This window comes from Panicum hallii, chromosome 1 (assembly GCF_002211085.1).
Source record: "Panicum hallii strain FIL2 chromosome 1, PHallii_v3.1, whole genome shotgun sequence".
NCBI lineage: Eukaryota > Viridiplantae > Streptophyta > Magnoliopsida > Poales > Poaceae > Panicum > Panicum hallii.
The window spans coordinates 49,512,816-49,539,098 of NC_038042.1; the positions used below are offsets into that span (position 1 = coordinate 49,512,816).

Sequence of the window (26,283 nt, forward strand, 5' to 3'; positions counted from 1 at the left end):
TATACTTGTATTTAATCTGTCTTCTTTTAGTCCATCAAGCCGGTGTACTTTGACTTTTCCTAGTCAAAATATGTGAATATTTAGCGTATATTTTCTTTACCTTAGAGCTTTTAAGCTTGCTCTACGTGATCTTAAGCTATGCTGATGGTCATGAGAAATCATAAAAATACTTTACAACAAGTTTAGAGTATGATGTATACCATGGTATCCGGCCACCATCAAACAACTTTTTTTTTTGGAAAAGTCCAACATAGAACACAAACTTGTATAAAAGAGAGACAAAAACCTCAAATATAACATGAGATTAAAGTTATCAATTTTTTGTAGTTCATGGTAAAGTGAACCTAAAAATATAACATGAGATTAAAGTTATCAAGGCTTATCTGAATGATATGTCCTTAGGGATTAAAATTAACCTTTTCCATTAAGAAACCGGATGCGTGGTTGATGGTTTCATATAAAAAAAACTAGGGAGGATTTATGTTCGAAACTTCTATCGTATAAGGTTCAAAAATGTTAAAATAGAATCCCAAGAAACGATCTGATGAATTTATACTTAAAATATTTCATAATTGTGGATCTGCTTGGTTGGCTACCAAAATTGCCATGTCAAAATCTGGATAAGACTATAATTTTTGACACTTATTTGCATGGAATCTAAAAGTAGCCCATATTTAAAAATTACTAAGATTTTGATAAAAAATTAACATGCCCGTATTTTGACAACCAATCAAGCAGGCCTGTATTTCCAAACCAAACTGCCCTTGAGGCTGACCCATCCGCGAACCGGGCCGGGCCGTCGGTTCAATCGAGCCGCGTGAACGAACCAAGAACTTTTTTTAAAAAAGGGTTTAAAAAAAATTAAAATTCGAAAAAGGGGTGGCAGTTCGGAAAAATTTGAAAAATGGGTGCCTCCCGCCCGATTATCGGGCGGGAGGCGTGGGGCCGGGGACATCTCGCCCAACCAGAGGGCGGGATGCTTCAAAAGCTTTTTGCAGGCCCCTCCCGAGGGCCCCTTCGCGAATAAGAAAGTTTCTTATTCGCGAAGGGGTCCCTGAGGCAGCAACCCGCCCGGTCAGTGGGCGGGATGTTGAGAGCCATTTTTTTTGTTATTTTCCTTTGGAATTTATGATTTACAATCTATTTGAAATTCAGACTGTTTTCAAATGCAATATTGATTCGCCGTACTCTTTTATGTACATATAAAATTTTAATTCAATTTTACGAAGAAGATTGCTCTATCTAAAATTCGTGTGAAGACGGTTAAACGATAACGTTTTGCAACGTAGAATCCGAATATTACGACAGTACGATAGATCAACCGATTAAAAAGAAAATAGTATCATACAAAAACAGTTCAAATATAAAAAGTTCACCAAATCAGAAGTATCTACTCCGCATGTCCCGGACCTCGCGCTCTCTTGGCCCTCCCGCCCCTAGTCCTAGGCCGTCGGCGTATGTGGTCCTCCGAGTACGTAAATGCATCTGGAGCACGGTGAGGACGAGGCGGAGGAGGTGCTGGCGTGAACGGGTCATCCTGGGACTGTGCACCTGGAGCGTCATACGTCTAGGATGGACCAATGATGTCAGGGCCGGCGCCGCCGCCCACCAGCTCCGACCAAGTGGCGGAGCCGCCCTCCCAGTCGTCCCAGTCCGGCACACCGAATGGACCACCGTATGCAGGAGCTCCCGTCGACCATGCATGCTGAGCATAGCCATAAGAGTACGGTGCAGCTGGTCTCGAGCCTGACGGGAGAGACGTTCCTGGAGCATAGGCGCCAAACGTCTGAGGCTCCATTCTTGCAGGAGGAGGACCCATTGCTGTCGAGTGCATGACTACAAAAAGAAATGAAATTAGTCGTGTAAATCATAGGTGATTGAAATGGCAATTATGAAGGACTTACAGCTTAAACTAGCGGCAGTACCGCTGGACGCTGCGTGCGGTGCTGTAGAGGTCGACGGGCCAGCTGTGTACACGTGGGCGGACGCATGAGATGAACTGGAGGTCCCCACGTCGTCTCTGCCGCGACACGTCAGTGCATGTAACGCTCGCGTCAAGCTGTCTTGAATCTTACGGAAGCTGTCCTTGTACTGTGCCTCCGGTACACGCACTCCACGTTCAATCAACGTGATCTGAGATGTAGCTTCGACCTCCGCAAAGTTGATCAGATCGATCTGCATACGTAATGGGATGCAGATTACTATTGGTATCGATCTTTTAGAAAAAAATTTTAATAATTCAAGTTGCGAAACACGTACCGCGCCACGCTGGTCCTGATCACGGTACGAGGGATACGTGTCCGAAATGGTCGGCTGGTGCTGATCCTCCGCGTCATGAATACGTGAAAGAGTGACGTACGGACGCGTGCGAAGGAGGTACCAGCGGAGGTATGCGTCGTATGACGCGTCCGTATGTGGGTGCCACTCGTCCCACACATCGTCACGTGCGTGAAGCCACCCTGCACGTACTCCTGCATCTTGACGACCCAGTTCACCTCGTTGGTATGATATCCCCTGCGCGAATATCTGTTGCGAACATTTGAAATTCAACATTGCTTTATGATAACGAATATATAAGTAATACAAAACGAGTTATCACAAACTTACTCGTGTACGTTGCGCGGCACGGCCTGGAACGCTCGAGGTACGAGAGGAAACTGCTGTCGTCGCCCGAACTGCCTCATCACACGCTCGACGCAGTACGGCTCGACGAGAATATCGAACACTAGGTTCGCCTTTGTCAGCCAGTACTCCTCGTCACGCGTGCAGAGGGAAGACAACCCATGCGGCGCACGTGTCTGGATAGCCGCAGCGGTGTACGGTGTCCAGATGACATCCTGTGGCCGCATCCGATCAAATTCGGACACGAACTGAGGGTATGCTTTTCGGACCTGCCGATGTGCCCAGCTCATCTGAAAAAATTACACAACTGCATCGGTACTCCTCGTATACAGAAACGTACAACAGTAAATTAAAGAGCTTAAAAGAATTTACCCGTCGATCGGTCCAAAGCGAACCCATCGTGGGGCTATCCTCGTCCCACATCCCGTACATCTCGGGTGGATAAGGCTCCTCGTTGATTAGGGGACGTGCTATGGCGAATCGCTCGTACGACCATAGCTGCAGCAGAAGTGGGCAGCCTGTGATGACGGCAGTCTTCTCCGTCTTCAAACAGGCCTGGCAAAGACCTCGGTACGTCGCAGCAAGCACTGCCGATCCCCAGCTCCACCCAGGTACCTGGCCCGGCTCAGCATCCGTAATCGCGCGCGCGTATTGCATGAGCACCTTGTCCACGTAATTGCCGGTAGAGTTGCAGAAAAGAGTCCAGCCGAACAACCATAACAGATACGCCTCCAGGTATCGTGACACCTCGTACTGCCCAGCTAGAGGGTGCAGATCCTGAGCCTGTAATATATTTGTTCAAAACTTAGAGGTACTCACATATGATTCAATTAAATTAAATAAAAAATAACTGGACGTACCCTTAATTGTATTACCCAACTCTTGCCGGGGCCGGGCAAATCAGGTACGTTCACAACAAGTGGCGGGTTCGCTGGACCAAACCGCTCCTGCAGTTCCGCCCTCCAGAAAGGTGGCACGGCAACCGGACCAACAGCTTCACCCGCAATGGGAAGCCCGAGCAGGTACGACACGTCCTGCAACGTGGGGGCCATCTCCCCGCATGGCAAGTGGAACGTGTGCGTCTCCGGACGCCACCTGTCCGCCAACGCTGCAAGTAGAGAGCGGTCCAGCTGCATCCGCTTCTTCGCGCCACCGTCTTGGCCGTCGCCGGCCTGAAGCATACGTGCGAGTGGCAGCAAACCAGCCTCACGTAACCTGTATATTTTGCATTGTGGTTACAATTATCTTACACGCTATACATTAGTTTCGTAAAAAAATATAAAGTATCACCTGTCAAGCCAGCGGTTGTCCAGGTGCAACAACTCCTTTGCTACACGAGGGCGCAACTCGTGAAGCTCCTGCCCCTCCACCGCAGCCAGGTACGACCTGTGCCGTTCATCGATGTGCGCGTCAAGGAGCTCTGGTGTCTGCACCATATCTACATGAAAAATATAAGTACCGTAAGACATATTCCTACAAACAATTGAAAATACTAAAAACTATTTATAATAGAAATAACCTAACAAATATTTGTAAAAGCTATTCAAAATACTGAAACCTATTCGAAATATAACTATCCTAAAAAATATATCTAAAAACTACTGCAATTATAAAAACTATTCAAAATATAACTACCCTAAGAAATATATCTAAAAACAATTGAAGATACTAAAAACTATTTATAACAGAACTGCCCTACGAAATATTTCTAAAAACTATTCAAAATACTGAAACCTATTCGAAATATAACTACCCTAAGAAATATATCTAAAAACTACTGCAATTATAAAAACTATTCAAAATATAACTACCCTAAGAAATATATCTAAAAACTACTGCAATTATAAAAACTATTCAAAATATAACTATCCTAAGAAATATATCTAAAAACAATTGAAAATACTAAAAACTATTTATTACAGAACTAGCCTAAGAAATATTTCTAAAAGCTATTAAAAATACTGAATTCTACGTATAACTACTCTAACAAATATTCATAAAAAATAATTAATAATTATACGATTATAATACCTCCAAATCAACGTGTGGACAGGGCTTCGCCGCTTCCTCTCCTCTCCTCCTCTCCTCTCCTCTCCTCCTTTTTCTTTTTTGTTGATTTTTGATGAATTTTATGAGAATTAGGGGGTGGGGGGGCTTAAATAGGTGGTGGGAGACATCCCGCCCGTTGGAAGGGCGGGTTGCCCCTCCCGGCGACCTCCCGCCCGTTGGGGGGGGGTGGGATGCCCCTCGCCAGAACGTCCCGCCCGTTGGGCGGGCGGGATGTCCCTCGGGGGAGCTCCGGCCCGTTGCAACGGCTGGTGGCCCAGAACGTCCCGCCCGTTAGGCGGGCGGGAGGTCCCTCGGAAGACCCCCCGCCCGTTGGAACGGCGGGATGTTGGCTATTTTCGCGAAGAGGCCCCTGCGAAGAGGTTTTCCTCCCCCCGCCGGCCCCCCGCCCGTTGGGTGGGCGGCAACTCTCATCCCGCCCTTTCATTGGGCGGGAGGCCCCCATTTTTCGAAATATTCCAATCCGGCACCCTTTTTCAAATTTTAATTTCTTTTTAACCCTTTCTTAAAAAAAAATTCAACGAACCAATCGCCAGGAAATCCCTGGCGGCTTTCCTCGCCTCCTCGTCTCGACCCCAATCCAGACGACTCCACCTTTTCCGCCGCAACTCCACCCTTCTTCCTCCTCGCATCGTCGTCTCCTCCGCTCCTGGGCTAGCGGCCTAGCGCGGAGCGGGGATCCATCCGGACTAGGATTCGGTTCTCCCTTTACCGGTAAGGAAGCCCTAGCTTGCTTGGGCGCATTGCTTTGGGGGCCGGCATTTGTTTTCCAATATTTTCGGAGCTTTACCTGAACCCTAATGCCCCTCGTCAGGTCCGCCCCTCGCACACGATGTTTCCCTGTCACGGAGTAGCTACCGCGAATCCTCAGCTGCTCGGTGTTGCTGCCGCGAGCCGATATGGTTCCCCCGCGCGGCCGTTTTTGCGTGCTAGACCGGCGTTTCTGAGCCTGCGGGATCCTGCATTTCGTCATGAGCAGAAATCCTTCGCATTGAGAGGTAAATTCATTTTATTTTCTTCCTTATGAGCAATTTTAATAGTGTGAATGGATGTTGTGTATGCTTGCACTTCTCTTTGAGGAGGTTATCTTTTCAATGAAAAAATGCGATCCAATTCATATGCATTCACTACTCTAGTCGGCTACTGGACAGCATTGGTTGAATTATCATCTGGATATGCTTGAGTGTAATTATGCTGCGCCTTTTGGCTTATTGTTACCTCTGAAGCTCTATCTCGAATTCTCGACCAGCAAGATCATTATCCTTTCTTAATATTGTTTTGTGGGAAGAATTACTAGTTAGACATAGTGTGCTCATCGGGGAACTTTTGACAATCTCTATTTCGAGATACCTTAGCTTTGTTGTTCCACCAGTCCAAATTTTCAGCATTAGTTTCTTGCAGAAAATGGAAGGTTACATGATCAAAGGAGTAAGTTAGTAAATTAATTCCAAGTTCTAGATGCTCCCCTGGCAGAATATAGGATGACTGATTTTTTTGAGATCAGTGAATTGTAGAAAGTAGTTTATAGGATGCAAGGGGTATATTATGTGTGCTTGTCTTTTAGCTCTGAAAACCCAGTGTGTTTAATAACCTGTATTATTTGTTTTTTCCAAAGATAAGGGAGTCTATAATTTCAATGTACAAAATATGTGAGTGACAGCAAGAGTTTGCTATGGTTCAGTGTGCACTTCATGGCAGTACGGCATTGGCATCTTATCTTTGACAATGCATGACGAAATTGTTATGGAGACAACACTAAATTAATATTCTAGTCCAGTTCAGCTATAAGTTGGTAGTACGCAGAAGACAATTGTATATACATGGATAGAATCTGGCCGTCACATCCTTTCATATCGATAATATACACAAAGTTACAAACTAATAATTCATATTGACTTTCTTGTGATGAGTGATGTGAAATTCTGCTTCTTTTGCAAGTTTGCAACTATCACTCATTGTGAATACTCTTTCAAGTTATAATGAGTAGTTACTTACTTTTCTCTAATTAATTCATCCTTTGTGTTAAAGTTACCTATCTATATTTATTGATAATTATCTCAAAACATAAGCATTCTTCCTGCGCCAACAGTTATGTTGGAATTCTTGTTGATCTTCATATGACAAGAAAATTTCTTCCTTTCAGCTGGTGCGGATTTCCATCGTCATGTTGTATCTTCATCTTTTGCAAAGAATGATCCCATCAAGGGCATCAAGCCACTGCCATCCCCAAAATTGCCCCCAAGAACTCAAGTTGGTTGCCAAGCATCTTTGTCATCATTCAGCTATCCTGAGTTAACTTCCAAACCTAAATGGTGGTGGAGGTCCCTAGCATGTGTGCCTTATCTTCTGCCACTGCACAACATGTGGACATACGCAGATGCTATCTTCCAGCTTCATCCATATTTGCAAAGATTTAGCCTGCTTTATGCCTTCATTGATACAATGGCCCTACTCCCTGGGTGGCTTTTTCTGGCTATCTTCTTGACCATATACTTCTTTGTTGTGAGGCGGAATTGGTCACCACACTTCTTGCGTTTTCACATCATATTGGCTATCCTGCTTGATACGGGCTCACAAGCTCTGGCCACCGCGTGCAACTGGAGCCCAAGCATTGTTTTCCAGGGTAAACCAATGGCATATTTCTGGATGACGATGGCCTTCATTCAGATCTTCACGGTTGTTGAATGCATGAGATGTGCGCTTTCAGGGGTGTATGCTAACATTCCATTTATATCTCACACGGCATTCATCCATTCAGATCTTAACCTGTTCAGGTAGTTGATCACTGCAAAGTGCATTTTTGGAATTAAGAGGTACTGAATGAGTCTGGTGAGTAAGAGGACTGAATGTGCTAGGTAGTTTGGGAATGTGGACTCTTGAACAGAAAAGAGACCAGAAAGAGGAAATTAGTGTAATCATCACTCTATCTGCTTAGTGTAATTGTTACTCTTCACTGCATTTTTGCCAGTGCTGTTAACTGCATGTCTTTGAATTTAAGCTTTAGTGGCATCCACTTCAGCGGGTCAAACCTCTAGAATTTTGAACAGATGAATGCATATTGATTGACTCGTGCGGGTGAACTTTGTTCCGTGTGTTCCAATCATATGCTGTTTCAGTCGAGCTATTATTTCAACTCCATTTTTCGTGTAATGATTTTATGCGGATGCAGCATTGAATGGCTTTATTGTTCCTACTATTCAGACGATGAGAGCAGAATCCCCACCGCTGCGATACATTAGGAGACGGGGCTGCCCGACCACTGCTGTTGTGATGAGCCATGCGCGCAGCAGCTCCTGTTCATCCGCCTTGCACGCCCGGCAAGCTCCTCGCTGCACCAGACGCCGCTCGAAAGCAGGTGCCGACCTGAGACGAGATGGTAAAGCGCCGGCAACAGAATGCTTCACGCGGCCTGAGCTGCTGCCGGCGGCAGAACCACGGCCATAACCATCAGTATCTCGTCTGGCGGAGGCAGCCGGCGGCGTGGAGCCGGCTTGCAACAGGCACTTCTCCATGGAATAGGAAAAGGAACACAGAAAACATACTGAACATGCCAGATGGAGAGCGAAAACACACAATCAGAGAAAGACTATTACAGAACATGTATCTGCCAGCTTTAGATGTTGACATATTTTTGCTGCAAAAGTATAGCCTTGGGCTTTTTGCCCAGGTACCCTGTTTCTGCTGTGGCCTACAATTCTATAGAAACATATCCCTAAAAATGTATAAAAAGAATAAATTAGGCCGATCAACGCCCAAGAAACAAGAAGCACAAGATGGCTTTGCTGTTCCGATTTCAAACTTTCTGATCGAGCTCGGACTGCGAGGACAGTATCCCATGCTTCTGAGTTTTCTCAATTGGTGTCGAGTAAACCTGGCGCTCTTTCCCTCCAGGTTTCGACGACGCATTCCCGTACCAAATCATGCCGATTACAGCCAGAAGCATGCCAAGGGCGACATGGAAATTGAGGCCCTCTTTGCCAAAGAAAAGGAACCCCAAGGTCAACACGAGAATCGTCTTCATGTGGCCTAGAACTTGGAATGAGACGGCTGTGAATCTTCCGATGCATATAAATTGGCTTAGGTTGGTGCCAACAGCAATTATGCATGACAACACAATGAAGAACTGAAAAATCAAACACGTGACAAGGAAATTAGAAAGCCTTCCCCAGGTTGGTCAAGCCAACACCAAAGAGAAGTTATTGCATCAAACAAAAGAGCTATTAAGATTCAAATCATATACCAAGCTCATCTCAGTGGACTGTGTTGATGGTTTAAAAAAATACTGTAGATGTTGAAAACAGAATATTTCCTACATTTCTAAGAAGCATCAATACGAGAAATATGCTATTTCTTATGGTCAAACTAAACTATTACCAGTATTGAATACCCTGAATATTACTTTGGAGAAACAAGGCTCCAGGTCATCTTCAATATCGTCATAACCCTAAGGCCAGACATTAGTTCCAAGCTACACTAATCACCATAGATCCCGAAAATCTAGCTCAGACAGAATCATTGACAAGTATGAATCTTGCTCCCTCCAATCACAAAAGAATGATGTTTTTGGGAGATATGCAGTGTCTAACTTTTTTAGATTGGACACATGGCAAAGATATCTTGCATTGAAAATATCTTTGGTAGTATAAACTTGAAAATCCAGTCTTATAAGTATAAAATGGAAGTTATGCTCAAACATGTGTTGCGGGACCATGTCAAAGGTCCCAAAACACACACAAACACACACTATCAAAAGGATATACAGTGCCGAACTAGCTGGATGAAATAGATGGGTTCCTCTTGAAACAATTTTGCAACGACATAAGCAACACTGATTCGGAGTATGCATCACATACCGTAACTATTGATGTATAGTTAAAAGTATCAACTCTTTTGTTGGTCAGCCAGAAGTCCACGAAAGGCCCCAATACTAACAGTGATGCTGCCTGAGCTGGAGCAGTATGACCTAAGAGGTTGAATGAACCGAGCGAGTACTTTCGCTGAAGGTGATGAACATACTGCAGCGCAGAAGAGGAGATCAAATACATCAACATGATAATGATATAACATAAAAGGCTGTTGTGTAAGTGAAAAAAGGGGCACACTGCCCACACTAGTTAAATGAAAATTAACCAGGTCCAGAAGGTTGAATTTTATTTAGTTATTACTAAACTTCTCTTTGAAAATTAACAAGGGACAAAAGATTCTTCTGCCCACTAGACCTCCAAGAACAGAGAGGAAATCTAGATTTCAGGATAAGTCTACAGAAAGTTTGAAAATTCGGTACAGAATACTTTCATTAGAAATTATAAAATTCAAACTGCTAAGTTAGAAGCCAAGCTATACGAATAAGGGTTAAAGCAGAATTTCTATCATTAGGAAAAATGGATTATGCAGGACTGCAGGTATATGCATAACAAAGGCCAAGTCCTAATATCAAGAATAATAAAGGCCAAGTCCTAATATCAAGAATACTCACATGCTGTTGTAGTGCTGTGCTCCAAACAGCTATTACTGCCGCTAATAACCCTTGAGAGTTCACACTAACATCAGTCACAGTACATACAGCAACCCCTACCAGGACAAGCACTATACTGAGCTTTGTATCTCTTGAGTAACGGACTTTGTCAAATAGGATTTCCAGAATGCATAAAACTGGAATGATACACAACTTTGCAATCTGAAAAAGCAAGACACACAGTTTACTACATACATTTTGAATCATATACTGATAAATACATTTTGAATCATATACTGATAAAAATACCAAAGTTACTGTCCTCACCTGATAGAATCCCACAGAGTTCCACATCAAACTAACATTCATCCCAACAATGGATAGGTTTGCAAAAAAGACAAACTTTACTAGTTCCGGTAGTGGCAAATAGGATGGCTGAATATATCCAAGCCATTTCATTACTTGTGTCATCAAGGTTGTGGTTGCAAAGTGAAGTCCAGTCAGTGTTGTAGCTGTACAACCAAACAGTAGAAAACAACATGAGTACAAGACATCTGATAGTCTAATTCTAGATAGAAGTGATAAGACGCATGGAAAACATGAATAAAGATTAAGGCACTGTCAGTGTCTTACCAAAACTAAAACCATGTGTTGCCATCAAGGCTTTGTTGACCATGATGATACCAACTGATGTTACGACATTGAACATCCATGCTCCAGCATCTAATGCTGCTTTTCTCTCTGCCTTGCTTCCTGGTGCCATACTTTCTTGACATGTAGAGTCCAACCCAATTTTCTGAGTATCAGATCAGACAATCCACCTTCCACACGAATTGCAACTGAAAGTCAGTTTGACAATCAAACACAATGACATCAGCCACTCATAAACGAACAGGTAGCGTCAAATACAACTCAAAAGAAATGAAAGCTCTCCCTCCCTCCCTCCTTCCCCCTCTCTCTGGCTGACTTTGCAAGTGAACTGCCCCAGAAATTGGTGAATGCAAAAGCAAAATTTTGAGGCACGCGCTCAAAGCAGGGGCCTACCCAGCATAGACATGGGTGTACACATGCACACCCGATAATTTTTGCAAACAAAATCGAAGTTAGTAGGTAATACATTGTAACTGGGTCAGATCCGAATACAAATAGCTTTGTTAGGGTTTGGGGTGCTCCGCTTCGCACAGCAGAAGGGAATAGAAGGGGCGGGCATACCTGGTGGGTGCTCGTCGCCGGCAAAGGGCCGGGCGAAGACGTGCGAATGGCGCCGCCGCTCGTTCAGCCGTCGCCGCCAGGAAAGGAAGACCAAGGGAGGAGAGAGACAGAGAAGGGAAAGGGGGGAAGAAACAGAGATGAGTCGGAGCGGCAGGGCTGGCAACGAGCCGAGCTCGAGCCGATCCTGAGATCCCGCCGAGCCTACAGCGAAGCTCGAACTCGGTGCGCCATGTCTATGCAGATATTTTGGAAGACGAAGAAAAATGTTTTTACCTTCTTGAAGCTCACGGCAGAGTGGATGGATGGCAGACAGCTGTCAGCCAGACACAGGTCGTTGGTGATGTCGGTAATGGAACGAGGACACGCTGAGGCAAAAAAAAATTTTGAATTTAGTTAATTAGTTTGATGAATAAAAATCCGGCACCCCTATGTATACTGTTACCAATATGGCACCATGTTTAGGCTACGAAAGTTGAGTCCATCATCTTGACGCTTGTTGAGCGGGTATCTAGATTGTAGAAGAAGATCAATTTTGAAATCACACTCTCAAGTTTAGAAGGCATTTTGTGGAATAGAGGCGCGAGCGAGAATCAATTTTATTTCTTGAATTTTCTTCCAAGACTCAATTTAGTCCCTCAACTACCAAAACGACTCTTTCAACTCTCAAACTTTGTTTTAGGTTCCATCCTAGCTATATGATATTCGGCCTCACCTAGCTATTTAGTTGGTATCAGCTGCTCTCCCATCAAAAATAGCTAGGGGATGGGCGAGTGTACCGAGACGTCACCACCATCTTTGCTCATGACCGAGGATACCTCCCCATCTCCGAAGGTCATCATGACGAATGCCGAATGAAGCTATAACCATGGCAAGCCATTCCTAGCGGACAAACGCAACATGATTTGGTGTCCACGACATCCTTCGTTCCTTGGCAACTCACTCCACTTCAGTTGCGAGCACGGAGCGCCAACGCTCCCAAGTGCCGGCCGGTCCTCCTCCTCACCTTCCACTTGCAGATCGAGCACCCCGCGCTCATGCCAGTGGGATGTCGCCGCGCAACCAACCGGCTGACCGCTCATCGGTCAGCCAAATTCCCCGGTGGCCGGGCGGAGAAGTGCTCGCTGAACCCACCGCGAACCCGCCGCGTTGTGGTTTGGTGCCGAACTCACCTCGGACGCCTGCCCCACGGGCCAGGGCACCGGCAGACCGCGCGACGCGACGCGTCCCTGCCCGCACTAGCGCACAAGTGCGCGCGCTGTCCTTGCATTCCGTCCCATCGGAGATGTCATCGCCCGCCCGTCCTCCTTCCCAACCGCTGCGATCTTGGGCTTGCGGATGACAGGTGCAGAGCAGCTGCCGCAGGTGCCTACGTTTCTGTCGAAATCCAAGTGTCCAGCAGAGATTAGCAAATGAATCCTGCTGTTCATCCGGCTCAGTGCTTACACGATAACGCAGATGTGACTCTGAAGCCACGGTCTCACAGATTGCTACGCTGGATGGCTTTGGTTCAGCACCAAAAGTGAGGGCTTTCCTTTTTTTCAGTTGAGTAAGACTGACACATGTGCCGATCGACCTAACTCTCGTGGAGAGGATGTTCGATGTTTTGTGCTCCACATTTCTCTTGTGCTCGGACGACGATGACTTCCGAGTTTTCTAGCCTTTTCTCCCAGTGCACCGACTGGTGGCATGGACGGGTCAGTGATTCGGTCTTAAACCTCAGAAGCTCTGAATGCTGACGGCGCCTCTCTACCAACTTGCAGTCTTCGTCAGCCCAACGGCAGCAAGGTGCCATGCCACATCGATCCCCTGAAGAACAAGGTCGCCAGTAACCGTCGACCACGAGAAATGCAGATTATTTTCTTTTTCGAAAAAAAATGCACACTCCTTGTGTGTGTTACTAGGGTATTATGTGAAGCATGGACTTGGGAAACTCTTGTTATCCTCTGCTCACTGATCCGGATGCAGTTTCCAGACGTCGCGTACAAAATCGCCATCCTGATTCGCCAGCAGAGCAGCCACGTCAACTGTCAACAGGAGGAGGATGCCGGATTGCCAGCACGGATCTCCGGTAGGGTCGCGTGCGGTCGTACCCAGAACTGAACAGCCCAACTGCTCCAGCTTTCAGTCTTTCTGACAGCACGCCTGAACCACCGCGTCTTCCTTCCCCGACTCCTCGGCTTCCCGCCAAGCGAAAGCGCCACCCGCGCTGCCCCCATTGACGCCTTCCTCCTCAGCAGGATCCACTCCTGCAACCAGCCAGCAACCCCCTCCCAGGCACACCGACCATACTGCTAGTACTGCCTGCACCTCACCAGCGAAGCTCCATACTGATAGAATGTCCTGAGCGAGTGAGGCTGCGGTCCGCTCCACTGGCCAGCTCCGTTTCTTGCTTCCCGCTCGGCCTTCCTTGTTCCTGGTCATGGTGTCTTGACTGAGGAGCTAGCAATGCATCCCTGTGGCCTGTGGTTCCTGGAGAATTGCATAGCTTGATCAACCAGGTACTGGAAAAGGTTCATCACTTGGTGTTTTTCTCTTTTCGCCGCAAAGAATGTCTCTGCATTGCTCTTTCTGTCTGTTCAGGTCGTTAAAATGCTGTTCGTTCAGGTTAACATTGTGCTTCAGTTTTGCAGCTATATCGGATTATTGGTAGTGTGTTCGTCAACTTCAGTTGACAATGATTATTAGTTTGTTTCTTCATCGTAACATTTTCAGCTGTCTGAAGAGATTCAGCTGAGCATGATTCAGTGGCACTTCTTATACTACAATTGTGCCATGAGCCAACTCACTCACAAACCCAAACCAACAGGCAGTTGTTACTTGTTAGAAGACTATCAGTTCATCTCTCAGATCGGACAGCCCAAAATCAATCTTTGGATCAGGGTTCAGACGATGTTCGTGCTTTCGGATAAACGACAGATATGGTTTAGTAGGAGTCAACAGTACAAAAGCATACTTCTGTAGTTTTGCTAGCTGGTCTTGGGTTCGGTGGTCATAATAATTTCAGAACAACAATTTTTCAATGTTTCTGATGTCAAAGAGTTAACAGCGAGTCCTTTTTTTTCCCTTCGGAATGGACACATCAACTTGTAGCGGTTGCTTCAGAACCCACACATTTTTCATTTCTCCTTCACAAAAGCTTGGTGGATGGAATGGATCGGAGAACTGTTCAGTTCTAGGACTACCCATCTTTAGCAGCTGGTAGGCAAAACGTGAAAACCAAACCAGTGCAGTTGTTGGGGTTTCATACATAAGCAAGAGCATCATGCAAAACTAATTGGCTTGGCATAACTATGCTGACAGAAGTTGTTAACGTAAAGCTTTGTTTATATTGTTTGTTTATGCATATTTTCTGAACCAAATACCTTCATTGGCTAGGTTAAGCTGACACTGCTGCTTCCAGGAAAGTTGTTGTTGATTGTTATCACACAAGGGAGGAGCTGAAGAAGCAGGCATCAAGGGAACAATGGCTGAAATGGAAGAAGCTCTGAGATCCTGCATGGAGCGGCTGGTCATTGCCCGAGAAGAGCGGGAGCAGATCATCGTGGAGGCGGCCAACGAGATATCGTCCGAGAAGAAGAAAGTGCGCGAGCTCCAGCAGAAGCTGGAGGACGCGAGCAAGAAGGCCGCGAAGCTCGCCGCCGAGAACAACAGCCTCCGCAAGGCCGTCGACGCCAAGGACGCGCTGATCGGGGAGCTGCGGGAGTCCGAGGCGGCCGCGGGCGGCAAGCTTGCCGACGCGACGGCGAGGCTGGAGTCGGCGCAGAAGCAGGCCGGGTCGCTGCAGTACGAGGTGCGCATGCTGCAGAAGGAGCTGGAGGTCCGGGGCCAGGAGCGGGAGTACGACCTCAAGTCCGTCGACGCCGCGCGCCGGCAGCAGGCCGAGCACCTGAAGCGGATCGCGCAGCTGGAGGCCGAGTGCCTGCGGCTGCGCGGCATGGTCCGCAAGCGGCTGCCCGGGCCGGCGGCGATCGCCAAGATGAGGGATGAGGTCGAGCAGCAGGCCCCCACCGCCAGCCCGAGGCGGCCGCGCCCCGCGACGCCCTCCTCGCCGCGGTCGGGCGCGCCGTTCTCGCCGCGGACGCCGTCGCCGTCGCCGCGGCGCTCGGTGTCGGACGCCGAGGGCTACGCGTTCAAGCTCCGCTCCGTCGAGGACGAGAACAGGGCGCTGAAGCAGGAGCTCGCCAAGAGGGAGAGCGAGCTGCAGTTCGTGCAGATGAAGTACGCCGACGAGGCCTGCAAGCTGACGGTGGTGCAGAGGCAACTCAAGGAGCTGACAGAGGAGAACAAACAGCTGAGCGACGCTAACTGTCAATCGGAGTCTTGGGCCTCGGCTCTGATTTCTGAATTGGAGCAGTTCAGGGCTGCCAGCCAGAACGGTGTATCCATCATGGCATCATCTGAGATGAACTTGCTCCATGATTTCGCTGAGATTGAGAAAATGGAGATGGCATCAGGTGATCTAAATGGAAATGCGGCACCTGCATCTCTCAAGAAGGCGGATACGACACCAGTAAAGCCAGAGAAGAACGGCAGTGATCCTGCAGTGAATGGTACCATCCCCAACGGCCATCCTGAAACTGAAAGAGTTCATGATATTTGGAATCTGGTAGTGCATAAGCATGAAGCAAGTGGAGAAAGTATTGAAACCATCCTTCAGGAGATTCAGAATGCAGTCTCTAATAACAGAGAAGATTCAGAGGTACCGTATGACCGGTCTGAAATTGAGAAGACTGTGAGAGATCTGATTGAGAAAATCACTTCCATGGTTGGCACATCTGCAGGGGATAATGTTGCAAGATCAGGACCACTGTCACATGACAAGTCTGAACTTTGCAGTCGCCTTGAGCACCTGGTTCAGGTGTGTCATGATCTACTACATGGGGAAGCTAACCTTGAAAAGTTCATTGACGAGGTTTGTCTGATCCTGAAGTACATTGTCGGCCAATACTTATCGAACCAAGATCTAGCTGGCACCGTGGATAGTGATGAAAAGAATTTTGATGAGGGTAAGTCAACAGGTACAGTCACCACAGAAAGTAATCAGGACATCCAAAGTGCAAAATCATCAGCAGCTCTAGATATTCAGAAAGAAGCGCAGGAAGGAACAAACCAGTCAGCTGAAGACCATATAATGGCCAGTGATCAAGAGAAGCTGGATGAAGAACTCGCAATAGTTGTACTTGCTCAGGATGATAATATCCAGCCTGGCAGAAAATCAGCCTGCTGTGATGAGATAGAAAGGTAGATAAGACTGACAAGTTTGCTACCTGGGTTTCCTTTTATTTTCCTTTGAAGAAACTCGTTTCAAGTTTTTTTTTCTAAATGATTCATATTCGTTATCATGCAGTCCTGCTGCTGAGGCAAGTGTGCAACATTGGGTAGCTCAAGAGGAAAGCCATTTAGCAACAGTAAGTTGCCGCATCCTTGCTACACATTTTCACAGAAAAAATAGGCAAATAGCCACAGGATTGTAACTTGTAAGTTCCAGCTTCCAGAATATCATCAGGAACTGAATTCACAACCATTCCCTGCAGGACTCAGAAATCCTCGCAGCAGCTGACAAGCTCGCCGAGTGCCAGGAGACGATCACGATCCTAAGCAAGCAGCTGCAGGCTCTGAAGATCCCAGCAACTTCGTCAGGTCCTCTTCCTCTCGACGGCTCCATCTGCAACCCCAGGCCGAGCTCGGCCAGGTCCGACTACAAGCCGCAGTCGCTCGCGAGCATCCTCGCCGAGGAGTTCGTCGCCTACGCCGAGGGCTCCAGGTCTCCTGCTACGCCGACGAGGAGCACGGCACTGGAGCGGAACAACGCTGGCGCTGACGACGAGGAATCGACGCAGATCGTCGTCCATCCGGTGTTCGCCGCCGAGCCGCGGCAGGAAGACGACGCTTCCGCTGACGCGAGGAGGAAGAAGAAGCGGGGTCAGAGTCTGCTGGGCAGGATCATGTTCAGGAAGAGAGTGGACGGTGGCTCCTAGGCTGACTGCGCCGAAGCTGAATCGACATGGTGGGCGCACTCTGCAACCTGCAGCTGTGCCATGGATCCAAGCAGTGCTGCTACGTTTGATCAGTGATTTTTGGTGTGCTTTGTTTACCCATTCCTCAAAATTTCCTGCTCCCCGAGAGCCATCTTTTTGGCGCATATATTCTGCTTCAGAGGCGGATGCTGATGGCAACAGGCTCTGCCACATGGTGCGAGCTACGTATCTGCCTTTTCGTCGTGACGTACATGGACGGAACTTCTTTGTGTATTTATGAAACTCATGGTTGTATTTATCAAAGGCGAGTTCGTTCCTTTTTTTTCCCTTATACAGGAAAAGTACATGGGTACGTACAGTACTAGAACAGAATCGTGTGTCCTGACCCCTGACCTGTTCTTGCACTTGCTTATACTGCTCGATTATTTGTCGCGAGAGACACTTGATCCCCAGGCAGTGACAATTCAAAAGGACTTCGGATAAATCATCTGAAAACAGCAAATTTCTCATGATAACTGGGATGCATCATCGTGGGCACATGGCGCTGAATTTGAATTGGTTGGATGGTACTGCTGCCTGCAGAGATCTGAACGCAAACTAATTGCAAGATTATTTAACTTCATGGCAGGAGTGCTCATCCCAAGAATGATTCTCCAAGGGGAATGTGACATCCTGACATCATCACCCTAAACAAATGGAAGAAAAGAATGCTACTACACCTAATCAGCTGGTGATAAATGATCCTGAGCAGAATGGATTGGACCAGCTGACCTCAACAGAAGAAATACAAGGCAGGCAGAGGCATGGCTGGACCAGATCACCAAACCTCACCTTCTAGAAGAAGCAGCGTCGTCCGAAAGTCCAAAACCTCGTCACGCAAAGGACGGCCGTATTCTAGAGCCGGCCAATTGGACAGGAGCGCGGCGACACCTCGATCCCGCAGCGGCTTCAGATGCTGACCTCTCGCAGAAAAACCCCATGAGAAAAAAAGTCTGCGGTGCGGTTGGGCGCGGGCGGCGGATGATCGGAGCACGGAAAGAAACATCGCTAGATGCGCATGCGGCTCCAGGTCGGCGACGCGATCGACACCTCGAGGCTTGAGGCCATGGACGGACATGGAGGTCACACCTGGGTGCAGGCCGTGCAGTGCCACCAGCCAGCCCAATAACTAGATTATCATTCCGGCTGCAGTGACGTTCAGGGACGGCACGAGCTCGCGTGTTTTTTTGTTGTCCGACGACGGCAATGGTTTGTCACTTCGCTGTTGGATGGCGTTGTTCGGTGGTGTGGCAAGGCCATAGCCATGGTATCAGCATCTATCTTATCTTCATATCTTGTAGGCTTTTTTTTTTTGGAGGTCTTGGGCCACCCGGGTGGCCAAATGGCAAGTTGTGGAGCGATTTGGATTCTATGCCGTTGAGTATGCCGTGTGGTTTGATGGCATCGGAGCTCCCATACAGCTCTATCTCCTTATCGCCACAAGGTTCCCGGGTTACTCAAATTTCTTCATGCAATTGTTCAGAGGCTACTTGTTGCTTGAGATGCTACTTATCCAAATTCTTTTCTTCGCATAACTTTCTTTTTTCTTGAAACGATTCTTCGCATACTTATCACTTGTGAAGAGTCGCTAGAAACTTATTTTAAGGAGAGGGATTGCTCTGAACTAAAAACTCAAGTTTCTTTCTTTCCCTCTTTTGCGAGTTAAAATCTAAAAAAACACTACAATTTACCTGTACATGGCGCTAATTCCATCAGTCCTACCTCTACCTGAAGTCCATTTGTCAGATTATGAGTATTTGATAAGGTAAACTATTCAAATTGTCATATGGAAATGTTATCTCTCTCACTTTCACAATGTTTTTTTTAATTTTTCCAACTCATAACTTGAAACCATAATACCTAAGTACAAAGTTGCATGGGCTTTGCAAATCTCTGGTAAAAGATACCATTATTAGCCATGGAAATGTGAATCAAAGAGATCCTTTTTAAATCGTAGTGTATTGTAGGCACCTTTTCTCCTCTTTATTTGAAATTCTAGCCACATAATCTATCTCCACTCTATCATCTTTACATCCAATATAGTAAAAGCCAAAAAAGATTAAAAAAAGGCACAAAAGGGAATCAAAAGAAGGAAGTAACGAATCAAAAGCTCGTTGCATAAGACAAACTTTCAATTCTTTTAACCTACTTGTAACACTTTTTTCACATCTAGGTAACAGCAGCTAGATGATAGTACAACAGCAACAGCCAAACTATCCTGCAGTGTCCTAACTCAGCTGCTAAGCTTCTGTCAGTATCGCCGTGACCATTCGCCATTAACTACAACTAACTCCTGTTTGACAAATGGGCCACCTGTCGGCTCCGGCGGCCGTCGCGTTCATCAGTCTCGCAGCGGGATCTCGAACAGGTCGGACTCGCCTTCCGGGTCGCCGACCGACGCCGCGCCGGAGCCGGCGACGCTGTCCTTCCTGCTCTTGCTCACCCGCAACGCCTCCATCCACCCGGAGTCCACGCGGCCCATGGAGAAGAGCTCGCCGCTGTCGTCGAAGTCGAGTCCCATGGAGCCGCTGCCGCCGCCGTCGCGGGCGTCCACCGCGGACGCGGCGCGCACGAAGCACGGGTTCGCCGTGCGCCGCGCGTTGGCCGGCGCGTACCGGAACTTGCCCTGCCCGAGATTGACCAGCGCCATCACGTCGAAGCTGGAGGCCAGCACCGGGTACAGCGGGCTCGAGAACGCCTCCGCGTTGCAGCTCACGGCGTGGACCAGCTGCCCGTCCACGGTGAAGAACACCTTCCGCTTCGCCGGCTCGAAGCCGCAGCCGACCACCTTGTCCACGCCCGCCCACGAGGACTTGTCCGATTCGTACACCAGCTTCATCCCTGGAGCAAACCATCGAAACCCTTTCAGATCACGTCGTCTTTGCACTCAAGAATCATCGAAGCAGAGAGCTTTTCGTGCTCTGCAAATTGCGTACCGTCGAGGTAGACGGCGCCGTTGGAGTGGAAGCCAATGGACGACGCGTACGTCCCGGCCAGCGACGGCCGCGGCGGCGCGCCGGACGCGGTGGCGAGGCCCAGCGACATGACGAGGTGCCGCTGCTTGTCCTGTTGCTCGTCCTTGGCGGCTCTGTTTTCTTGGACCGGGTCCTTGGCGTCCGGTGCAAAACGAATGAGCTTGACGCGGTCGCTCTCGCTGGAGCCGTCCCGGCCACGCCTGCTCGCCCTCGACGCTGACCACTCCGGCCGTTTCGTGTTGAGGTAGATGATGGTGATCTCGAAGTAGGCGTCCTGCGGGAACGGCGTGCCGGCGAGCGGGGGCCCGGGCAGCGGCAGGCTCATCCTGGCGAGGCACAGCGCGCTGGGATTGTTCCCCGCGTCCGTGTCGCCGCGGAGCGGGCTCGGGATGCTTCCGGGGAGCCACTTCCTGCTGGACGCGGCGGCGGCGGCGGCGGCCGGGTTGAGCCGCACGGCCTGCATCCGCTCGGACGACCCCGAGGGCAGCTCCCACGCCGCCTCCGCCATGTCGCGGCTCGTCATCCCGGCGTCGCAGACCGGGCAGGTGCCCCAGAGCGGCGACGACGACGCGGACTTGGACCGCGGCGGCGCGACCGCGAACACGAACTGCGCCCACCCGTTCTCCGCCGCCTCGGTCACCAGCCGCGGGTGGTCCGCCCACTGGAACGGGCCCTGCTGCGCGCCGCCCGGGCCCCGGTGCCTGACATCGACGCGGGCGTGATGCTGGTGCTGGTGCAACTGCTGGAACCGGAGCCCCACGCGGGCGCTGGCGGCGCTGTACCTCATGTTCAGCTTCGCCAGCCCGGGGCTCGCCGTCGGCTCCGGACCAGCCGCACGGGCAACTTCCGGGAGCTCAGGCGGCGCGTTGCGGGGCAACCTCCGCCGCCGGTACACCAGGAACGCGACCGCGACCAGCGCCGCGACCGGGAGCCCGACGGCGAGCAGCAGCCGGAGCCACAGCGCCGCCATGGCACGCGCCGGTCCTCGCCGCTGCCGCTCACTGGAGGGATCGCAGGTGCGCCGACGGAGAGCTCGACATGGACATGGTCGCGATGCTCTTCTTGGGGGCTGCTGGTGCGCGGCCGGTTGCTTCTTTCTGCGCGCTGCTGCTGCTGCTATTGCGTTCTTGGAGCGTGGTTTGGTGGAGGGTCTCGAGAGGCTGCCGCGGGCACGGGACGCGGACCGGCTCAACCAAAACAGGCGAACAGCGGAGCGGTTTTAAATTGCGCGCAAGCGGCACGCACCCGGGCGTGAGAGATGACGCTGCGGATGTTGGTCTATCTGCAATTGCAACGGGGACACCAAACCAGGACGTCGCACGGTGCGGGTAGGTTGGTGACGCGAAATGCGAGTGCCTTTTAACGTGGTATATTTCAAGAATCCGTGAAAGGTCATGATGTGCGGGACGTTTTGAGGATTTCAATCATAAAGGCAAAGATTCACGGAATGTTTGACCTTTTCCATTTCTTTAAATTGATCCTATAAGAGGATGCAATCAATGTTACTAGGATTGGATCTTTTGACAAGATTAGATCATGAAATCATGAAACTGTCAGATTTTTTTTTTGGGGGGGGGGGTATATTTAAAATATGATATTAATCATGTCCTAAAACTAGAAGTGTATAATGCCGCTTTGACGAATTTATTGAATTAGCTGTCGACACAAGATCAATACGAAATGGAATGTAAGGACTTGCATAACTGATATTTCACTACATAGGCTAACTAGACAATTCTGACAAATTCATTTGTAAAGAGAAAAAAAAATGATCAACCCCCTAACTACCAACCTAGTGAATTGCGGCTACATGTACATGTAGCATTTCTCTGAAAGAGAACGGCACTTGACAAGATTTGTGGGAATTAGCTGTAGTTGATCAGTTACTATCACTTTCGTAATCACTATGCTAATAAGATAGAGTGGTCTGGCTTTCCAACGGAAGAATGCGAGATGCAACTTTCACCTACTTCTCCAATTTTATGAGGAACCTCGAAATGCAATTACCAGTAATTCATTCATGTATTTAATAATTATACATAGTATCCTTGATATGCAATCATTTTCTCACTAACCATTTCCTTTATCGCATCTATGATTTTTATTGATTCTAGTGAAGTGCAATGCAGCCTTCAGTCCCGTTAAAATCTGCCGCAAAATATCACAACATTCAAATGCAAAGAGAGGAGAATTGCTTATATGTATCGGGTAACTTTTCTGCTAAAACTGGCACTAAAATGCTGTTACGACCTCAAAAAAAAACTTTTCAAACGCTTTGACATCTCTGCCCTTTACAACTTGACGATGCCGTTTGACAAGACGGAGGTACGAACAACGAGTGGAGGCAACGTAGAAGCAGAGCAGAACACACGCGAGAGACTTTTCCCCAGATACCAGGCGATAAGAAAAGTATTGGTTCTTTTTCTCCGGCGTCGGCCCGGTCGGTGACCCGGTGTCGCACCTCACGTCAGATGTGCCGCCCTGACGCCTGCCTGATCGCTGTGTTCTGTGTTCAGAATTCCTTCATCTTTCTCTAATCCCAACCCTAATCTCTTTCTTCTTGACCAATAACCAGTGCACGTGGCGCGGAACGGGTTCTCACGTGGGGGAGGATCTGGGTCTTTGCTTGATCTGACAGCAAAAAGAAAAATTGATCTGGAATTGATCGTTGGTCCTTCGCATTCTCTCGAGTTTCCTGTGTCAGTTTGTTTTCAGGCCCATCAGGTAGCCTTTTTTTTCATCTTTCAATACACAGTTTGTTGTCGCTTTGATAAAGTTGGGATCGAACCACTAGTTGAATCAGAGGCTACACCATCCGTTCCTTTCAAGGATTCGCTCAATCTAATTTCCTCCGTCAAAAAATTGAGTTGTTGAGCCGGTGTAGCTCTTGTAACGTGGCTGCAGTAAGAATACCAAGAAAGCGAAATTTGCTTTTCCTGGGCCGTGGCCCCTGGGTAATGGGTAGTGACTGAGTGAATGGGTATTATTTAATATTTATCACTCGACCGGGCTTCATCAGTCCAAATCGAGCCAGAAATGGGCCTCAACGTGTCCTAGGAGAGAAATGCTATGGTTCATCTCTTGGACGGATTTTGGTTGTGACTAAGAAAGTGGCCTAGAAACTGGTATCACTGAGCCCAAGAAGTACCCGTTGAGAGGAATACTGGGCCAGTCACGGCGCTCGCTTGTGCGACAAATCAAAGAGCCATCATCCGAAGGAAAAACACTGCCTCAATTCGCCCCAGCAACTTCTTCCTCCTCGGTCTCGCGGTGGTCGCCGACCTCCTCATCACGGTTTAGTGTTGGGGACTTCAGGGTTGGGGTTGGGGGGGCTTTGGGGTCGGGGTTACCGCCGATAATATTCCCTGGCTGTAGAGGAGGGCCCTTGGACGGCGGTGGACCGGCGGTGGCAACGAGTTGTGGGCGGGGACGCTGAGGCGGCGGCCGGCGGGACGCCACCGGCCGCGGATGGCGGAGGATATCCGGTGGGCGGGGTAGGCGGCGGGGAGTGCAGCAAGCTTCGCCGGTGGTAGAGACGGTGGCGAACCTCGGTGGTGGAAGATTCGGCAGCGGCGCAAGGATGGGGGAGGACAGGGGAACGGTGGACTGCTCGTTGGGGCTGGGGTGAGGCCAGAGACCGGCCGCGGATCCGGCGCCGCCGCCGAAGACACAGATGGTGGGCGGCGCGGGGGCGAGGAAGGTTCATGGACCAGTTTACGAGGGCCGCAGCCTTCAGGTGATGGAAATGAATCCATCACTTCAGGTGATGTCTAGCTGCGCCCCAGTCACGGAGTCTCCTTGATGTACCTGCGTAAGTTTGACCGACTCAAGATCTTCGCATCAATGGCGGTCAAGCAAAGCTAAGGCGTAAAGACAATAGCAGATAATGAGATGAAGTTCAAGTGTGTGGATGTGAGGACGCTGTAAAATCTGTTCTTATACCCCGTAACAGGCTGCTAGCCGAGCATCCAAACCAACTAAAAGTTCACAATTCTCTCGCCACCACCGAGCAAAACCCAAGCCAAGCAGATCAAAAAGGCTAGGGCGTTGTCCTCCGGCCGAACAGAGGTGCCCCCTCCTGATTCCTATACTTACGCCCTCGTCCCTTCTGATTAGCACTCCAGCTAAACATTTCTTTTTAGCTTCCCTCATGGCTGTAACTTAACTTCGCCATGCATGTAGTGTAATTATTCGTTGGTGGGCATGCAAGCGCTATCAGTTACTATGCTATATACATCTTGCAGATGACAAGTGTGTTACCCAAGCAGCCTGCGAAACAAGGCATGCATATTATTGTGTTGCCGTTGCTGCTGTTGTGTCATGGAGTTGCCAACATCCATTGCTCAGCAGTTCACGAGAGCAGGCCGCAGGATCTCCGCTCACTGCTCGACTTCAAGCGGGGCATCACCAGCGATCCACACAGAGCCTCGAGCAATTGGACCACGAGGTCCCACTTCTGTCACTGGAATGGTGTCCAGTGCACCTTGGAGCAACCACGGCGCGTCCGGGGGCTCCAACTGTCAAGACAAAGTTTGTCAGGCCAAATCAGCTCCTCCCTAGGCAACCTTACCTTCCTTTATGAACTTGATCTCTCCTATAATAACTTTGTTGGTCCCTTACCTCTTCTCGGCGGCCTCCAACAACTGCAATATCTTTATTTGAACAACAACATTTTGTCTGGGATAATTCCTGATGCACTTAGGCTAATCACAATGGGATTTCATGGCGAGTTTCATGACATTAATTACCATGACACATCAGCATTTTTGATGATGTGGCACTGATTTAATGAGGAAAGAGAAGGAACCAGTTTCATCCCCACGACACTCTGCTAACTCGTTCCAAGATGTTGGAAATGGCGTGAAACGATCATTATGACCGCCGTTGTTTCATGGGGGATCCCGTGCGTCAATAGATCAACTAGCATTTAATTACACTGGTTAGATTTGGAAACAATGAAATAAAACTTTCCATTGAGGCATAGTGTTTGATTCATCCCCCAAGCTGACGTGGCATTCTTGGAAACTGGGATACGAAACCCTCCATTGTGATTAGCTTTACAAACTGCTTCAACTTGACCTACTTAGACATCTCTTCAAACTCACTGGTGGGTTCAATTCCTCCAAAATTAGGCCTACTATCCAATCTAGGATATCTCAATCTGAGGTCAAATCAACTCAATGGAAGCATTCCTTGTGAGCTTGGCCAATTAAAGTTAAAATACTTAATCCTTGGAGACAATAAGCTTTCCGGTGAAATCCCACAAGCCTTCTTTCGTCTTTCTTCTCTACAATATCTAAGTCTAGAGCTCAATATGCTAGGCAAGGCATTGCCACCTGATATAGGAGAACTTCTCCCTAATCTCATAGAGGTTACGTTGGAAAACAACAACTTTGAAGGTCCCATTCCAGATTCCCTAGGCAATAATGCCCTGGGGCTAAAGATGATAGATTTATCATATAATAATTTCACAGGGCGAATTCCCACCTCTTTGGGAAAACTTTCAAATTTGACTTTCCTAAACCTTCAAGATAACCAGCTCGTAGCAAGAAAAAACCAGGACTGGGAATTTCTTAATGCATTAAGAAACTGTAGATTCCTTGAGGTACTTCACTCTCTTACAATGAGCTGCAGGGATCTCTTCCACAGTCAATCGGTGACCTATCCACCAGCCTTCAAGTGCTTCTGTTGGGTGGAAACAGCTTGTCTTCGCAAGTTCCACAGAGTATAGGGAAACTTAGTGCCTTAACTTGGCTTGGACTTGGTGAGAACAACTTTAGTGGTACAATTGAAGGATGGATTGAAAATTTAAAAAGGCTAAGAAGACTAAGTCTGCAATCGAACAACTTCACTGGGCCAATCCCATCCTCTATTAGCAATCTTACTCAATTGTCACGCCTCTACCTAAATGATAACAAATTTGAGGGTCCCATAT

The 26,283-nt window shown here is 48.4% G+C and overlaps 5 protein-coding genes across 9 annotated transcripts; 3 read left to right on the plus strand and 2 right to left on the minus strand.

Moving 5' to 3' along the window:
* Nucleotides 1-5,232: 5,232 nt before the first annotated feature.
* LOC112891527 (protein TIC 20-I, chloroplastic-like) lies at nucleotides 5,233-7,773 on the plus strand. Its single transcript, XM_025958416.1, has 3 exons — nucleotides 5,233-5,403; nucleotides 5,504-5,687; nucleotides 6,833-7,773. The coding sequence occupies exons 2-3, from the start codon at nucleotides 5,522-5,524 to the stop codon at nucleotides 7,465-7,467; spliced, it is 801 nt and encodes a 266-aa protein (XP_025814201.1). The 5' UTR covers nucleotides 5,233-5,403; nucleotides 5,504-5,521; the 3' UTR covers nucleotides 7,468-7,773.
* A 471-nt stretch (nucleotides 7,774-8,244) lies between these two features.
* Nucleotides 8,245-11,571, minus strand: LOC112891513 (UDP-rhamnose/UDP-galactose transporter 6-like). 2 transcript variants are annotated; one of them, XM_025958405.1, is made up of 6 exons: nucleotides 11,357-11,571; nucleotides 10,778-10,965; nucleotides 10,472-10,656; nucleotides 10,166-10,366; nucleotides 9,543-9,704; nucleotides 8,245-8,812 (listed from the first exon to the last, which is right to left on the minus strand). In XM_025958405.1, exons 2-6 carry the CDS (start codon nucleotides 10,905-10,907, stop codon nucleotides 8,483-8,485), a joined length of 1,008 nt encoding a protein of 335 aa, XP_025814190.1. In that variant the 5' UTR covers nucleotides 10,908-10,965; nucleotides 11,357-11,571; the 3' UTR covers nucleotides 8,245-8,482. The 2 variants fall into 2 exon arrangements, with proteins under 2 accessions (XP_025814190.1, XP_025814183.1); XM_025958398.1 differs by having other exon boundaries at nucleotides 10,778-10,983; nucleotides 11,357-11,570.
* A 1,976-nt stretch (nucleotides 11,572-13,547) lies between these two features.
* On the plus strand, nucleotides 13,548-17,665 carry LOC112899808 (filament-like plant protein 7). 4 transcript variants are annotated; one of them, XM_025969482.1, is made up of 4 exons: nucleotides 13,548-13,854; nucleotides 14,732-16,597; nucleotides 16,704-16,764; nucleotides 16,891-17,665. In XM_025969482.1, the coding sequence occupies exons 2-4, from the start codon at nucleotides 14,820-14,822 to the stop codon at nucleotides 17,332-17,334; spliced, it is 2,283 nt and encodes a 760-aa protein (XP_025825267.1). In that variant the 5' UTR covers nucleotides 13,548-13,854; nucleotides 14,732-14,819; the 3' UTR covers nucleotides 17,335-17,665. The 4 variants fall into 4 exon arrangements, with proteins under 4 accessions (XP_025825267.1, XP_025824590.1, XP_025825924.1 ...); XM_025968805.1 differs by having other exon boundaries at nucleotides 14,757-16,597; XM_025970139.1 differs by lacking the exon at nucleotides 13,548-13,854 and adding an exon at nucleotides 14,458-14,667 and having other exon boundaries at nucleotides 14,757-16,597.
* A 1,669-nt stretch (nucleotides 17,666-19,334) lies between these two features.
* On the minus strand, nucleotides 19,335-21,665 carry LOC112875682. The gene is made up of 2 exons (XM_025939994.1): nucleotides 20,310-21,665; nucleotides 19,335-20,214 (listed from the first exon to the last, which is right to left on the minus strand). Exons 1-2 carry the CDS (start codon nucleotides 21,316-21,318, stop codon nucleotides 19,715-19,717), a joined length of 1,509 nt encoding a protein of 502 aa, XP_025795779.1. The 5' UTR covers nucleotides 21,319-21,665; the 3' UTR covers nucleotides 19,335-19,714.
* A 2,500-nt stretch (nucleotides 21,666-24,165) lies between these two features.
* Nucleotides 24,166-26,205, plus strand: LOC112902650 (putative receptor-like protein kinase At3g47110). Its single transcript, XM_025971800.1, has 3 exons — nucleotides 24,166-24,416; nucleotides 24,593-25,046; nucleotides 25,406-26,205. Exons 2-3 carry the CDS (start codon nucleotides 24,593-24,595, stop codon nucleotides 26,077-26,079), a joined length of 1,128 nt encoding a protein of 375 aa, XP_025827585.1. The 5' UTR covers nucleotides 24,166-24,416; the 3' UTR covers nucleotides 26,080-26,205.
* The last annotated feature ends 78 nt before the right edge of the window (nucleotides 26,206-26,283 follow it).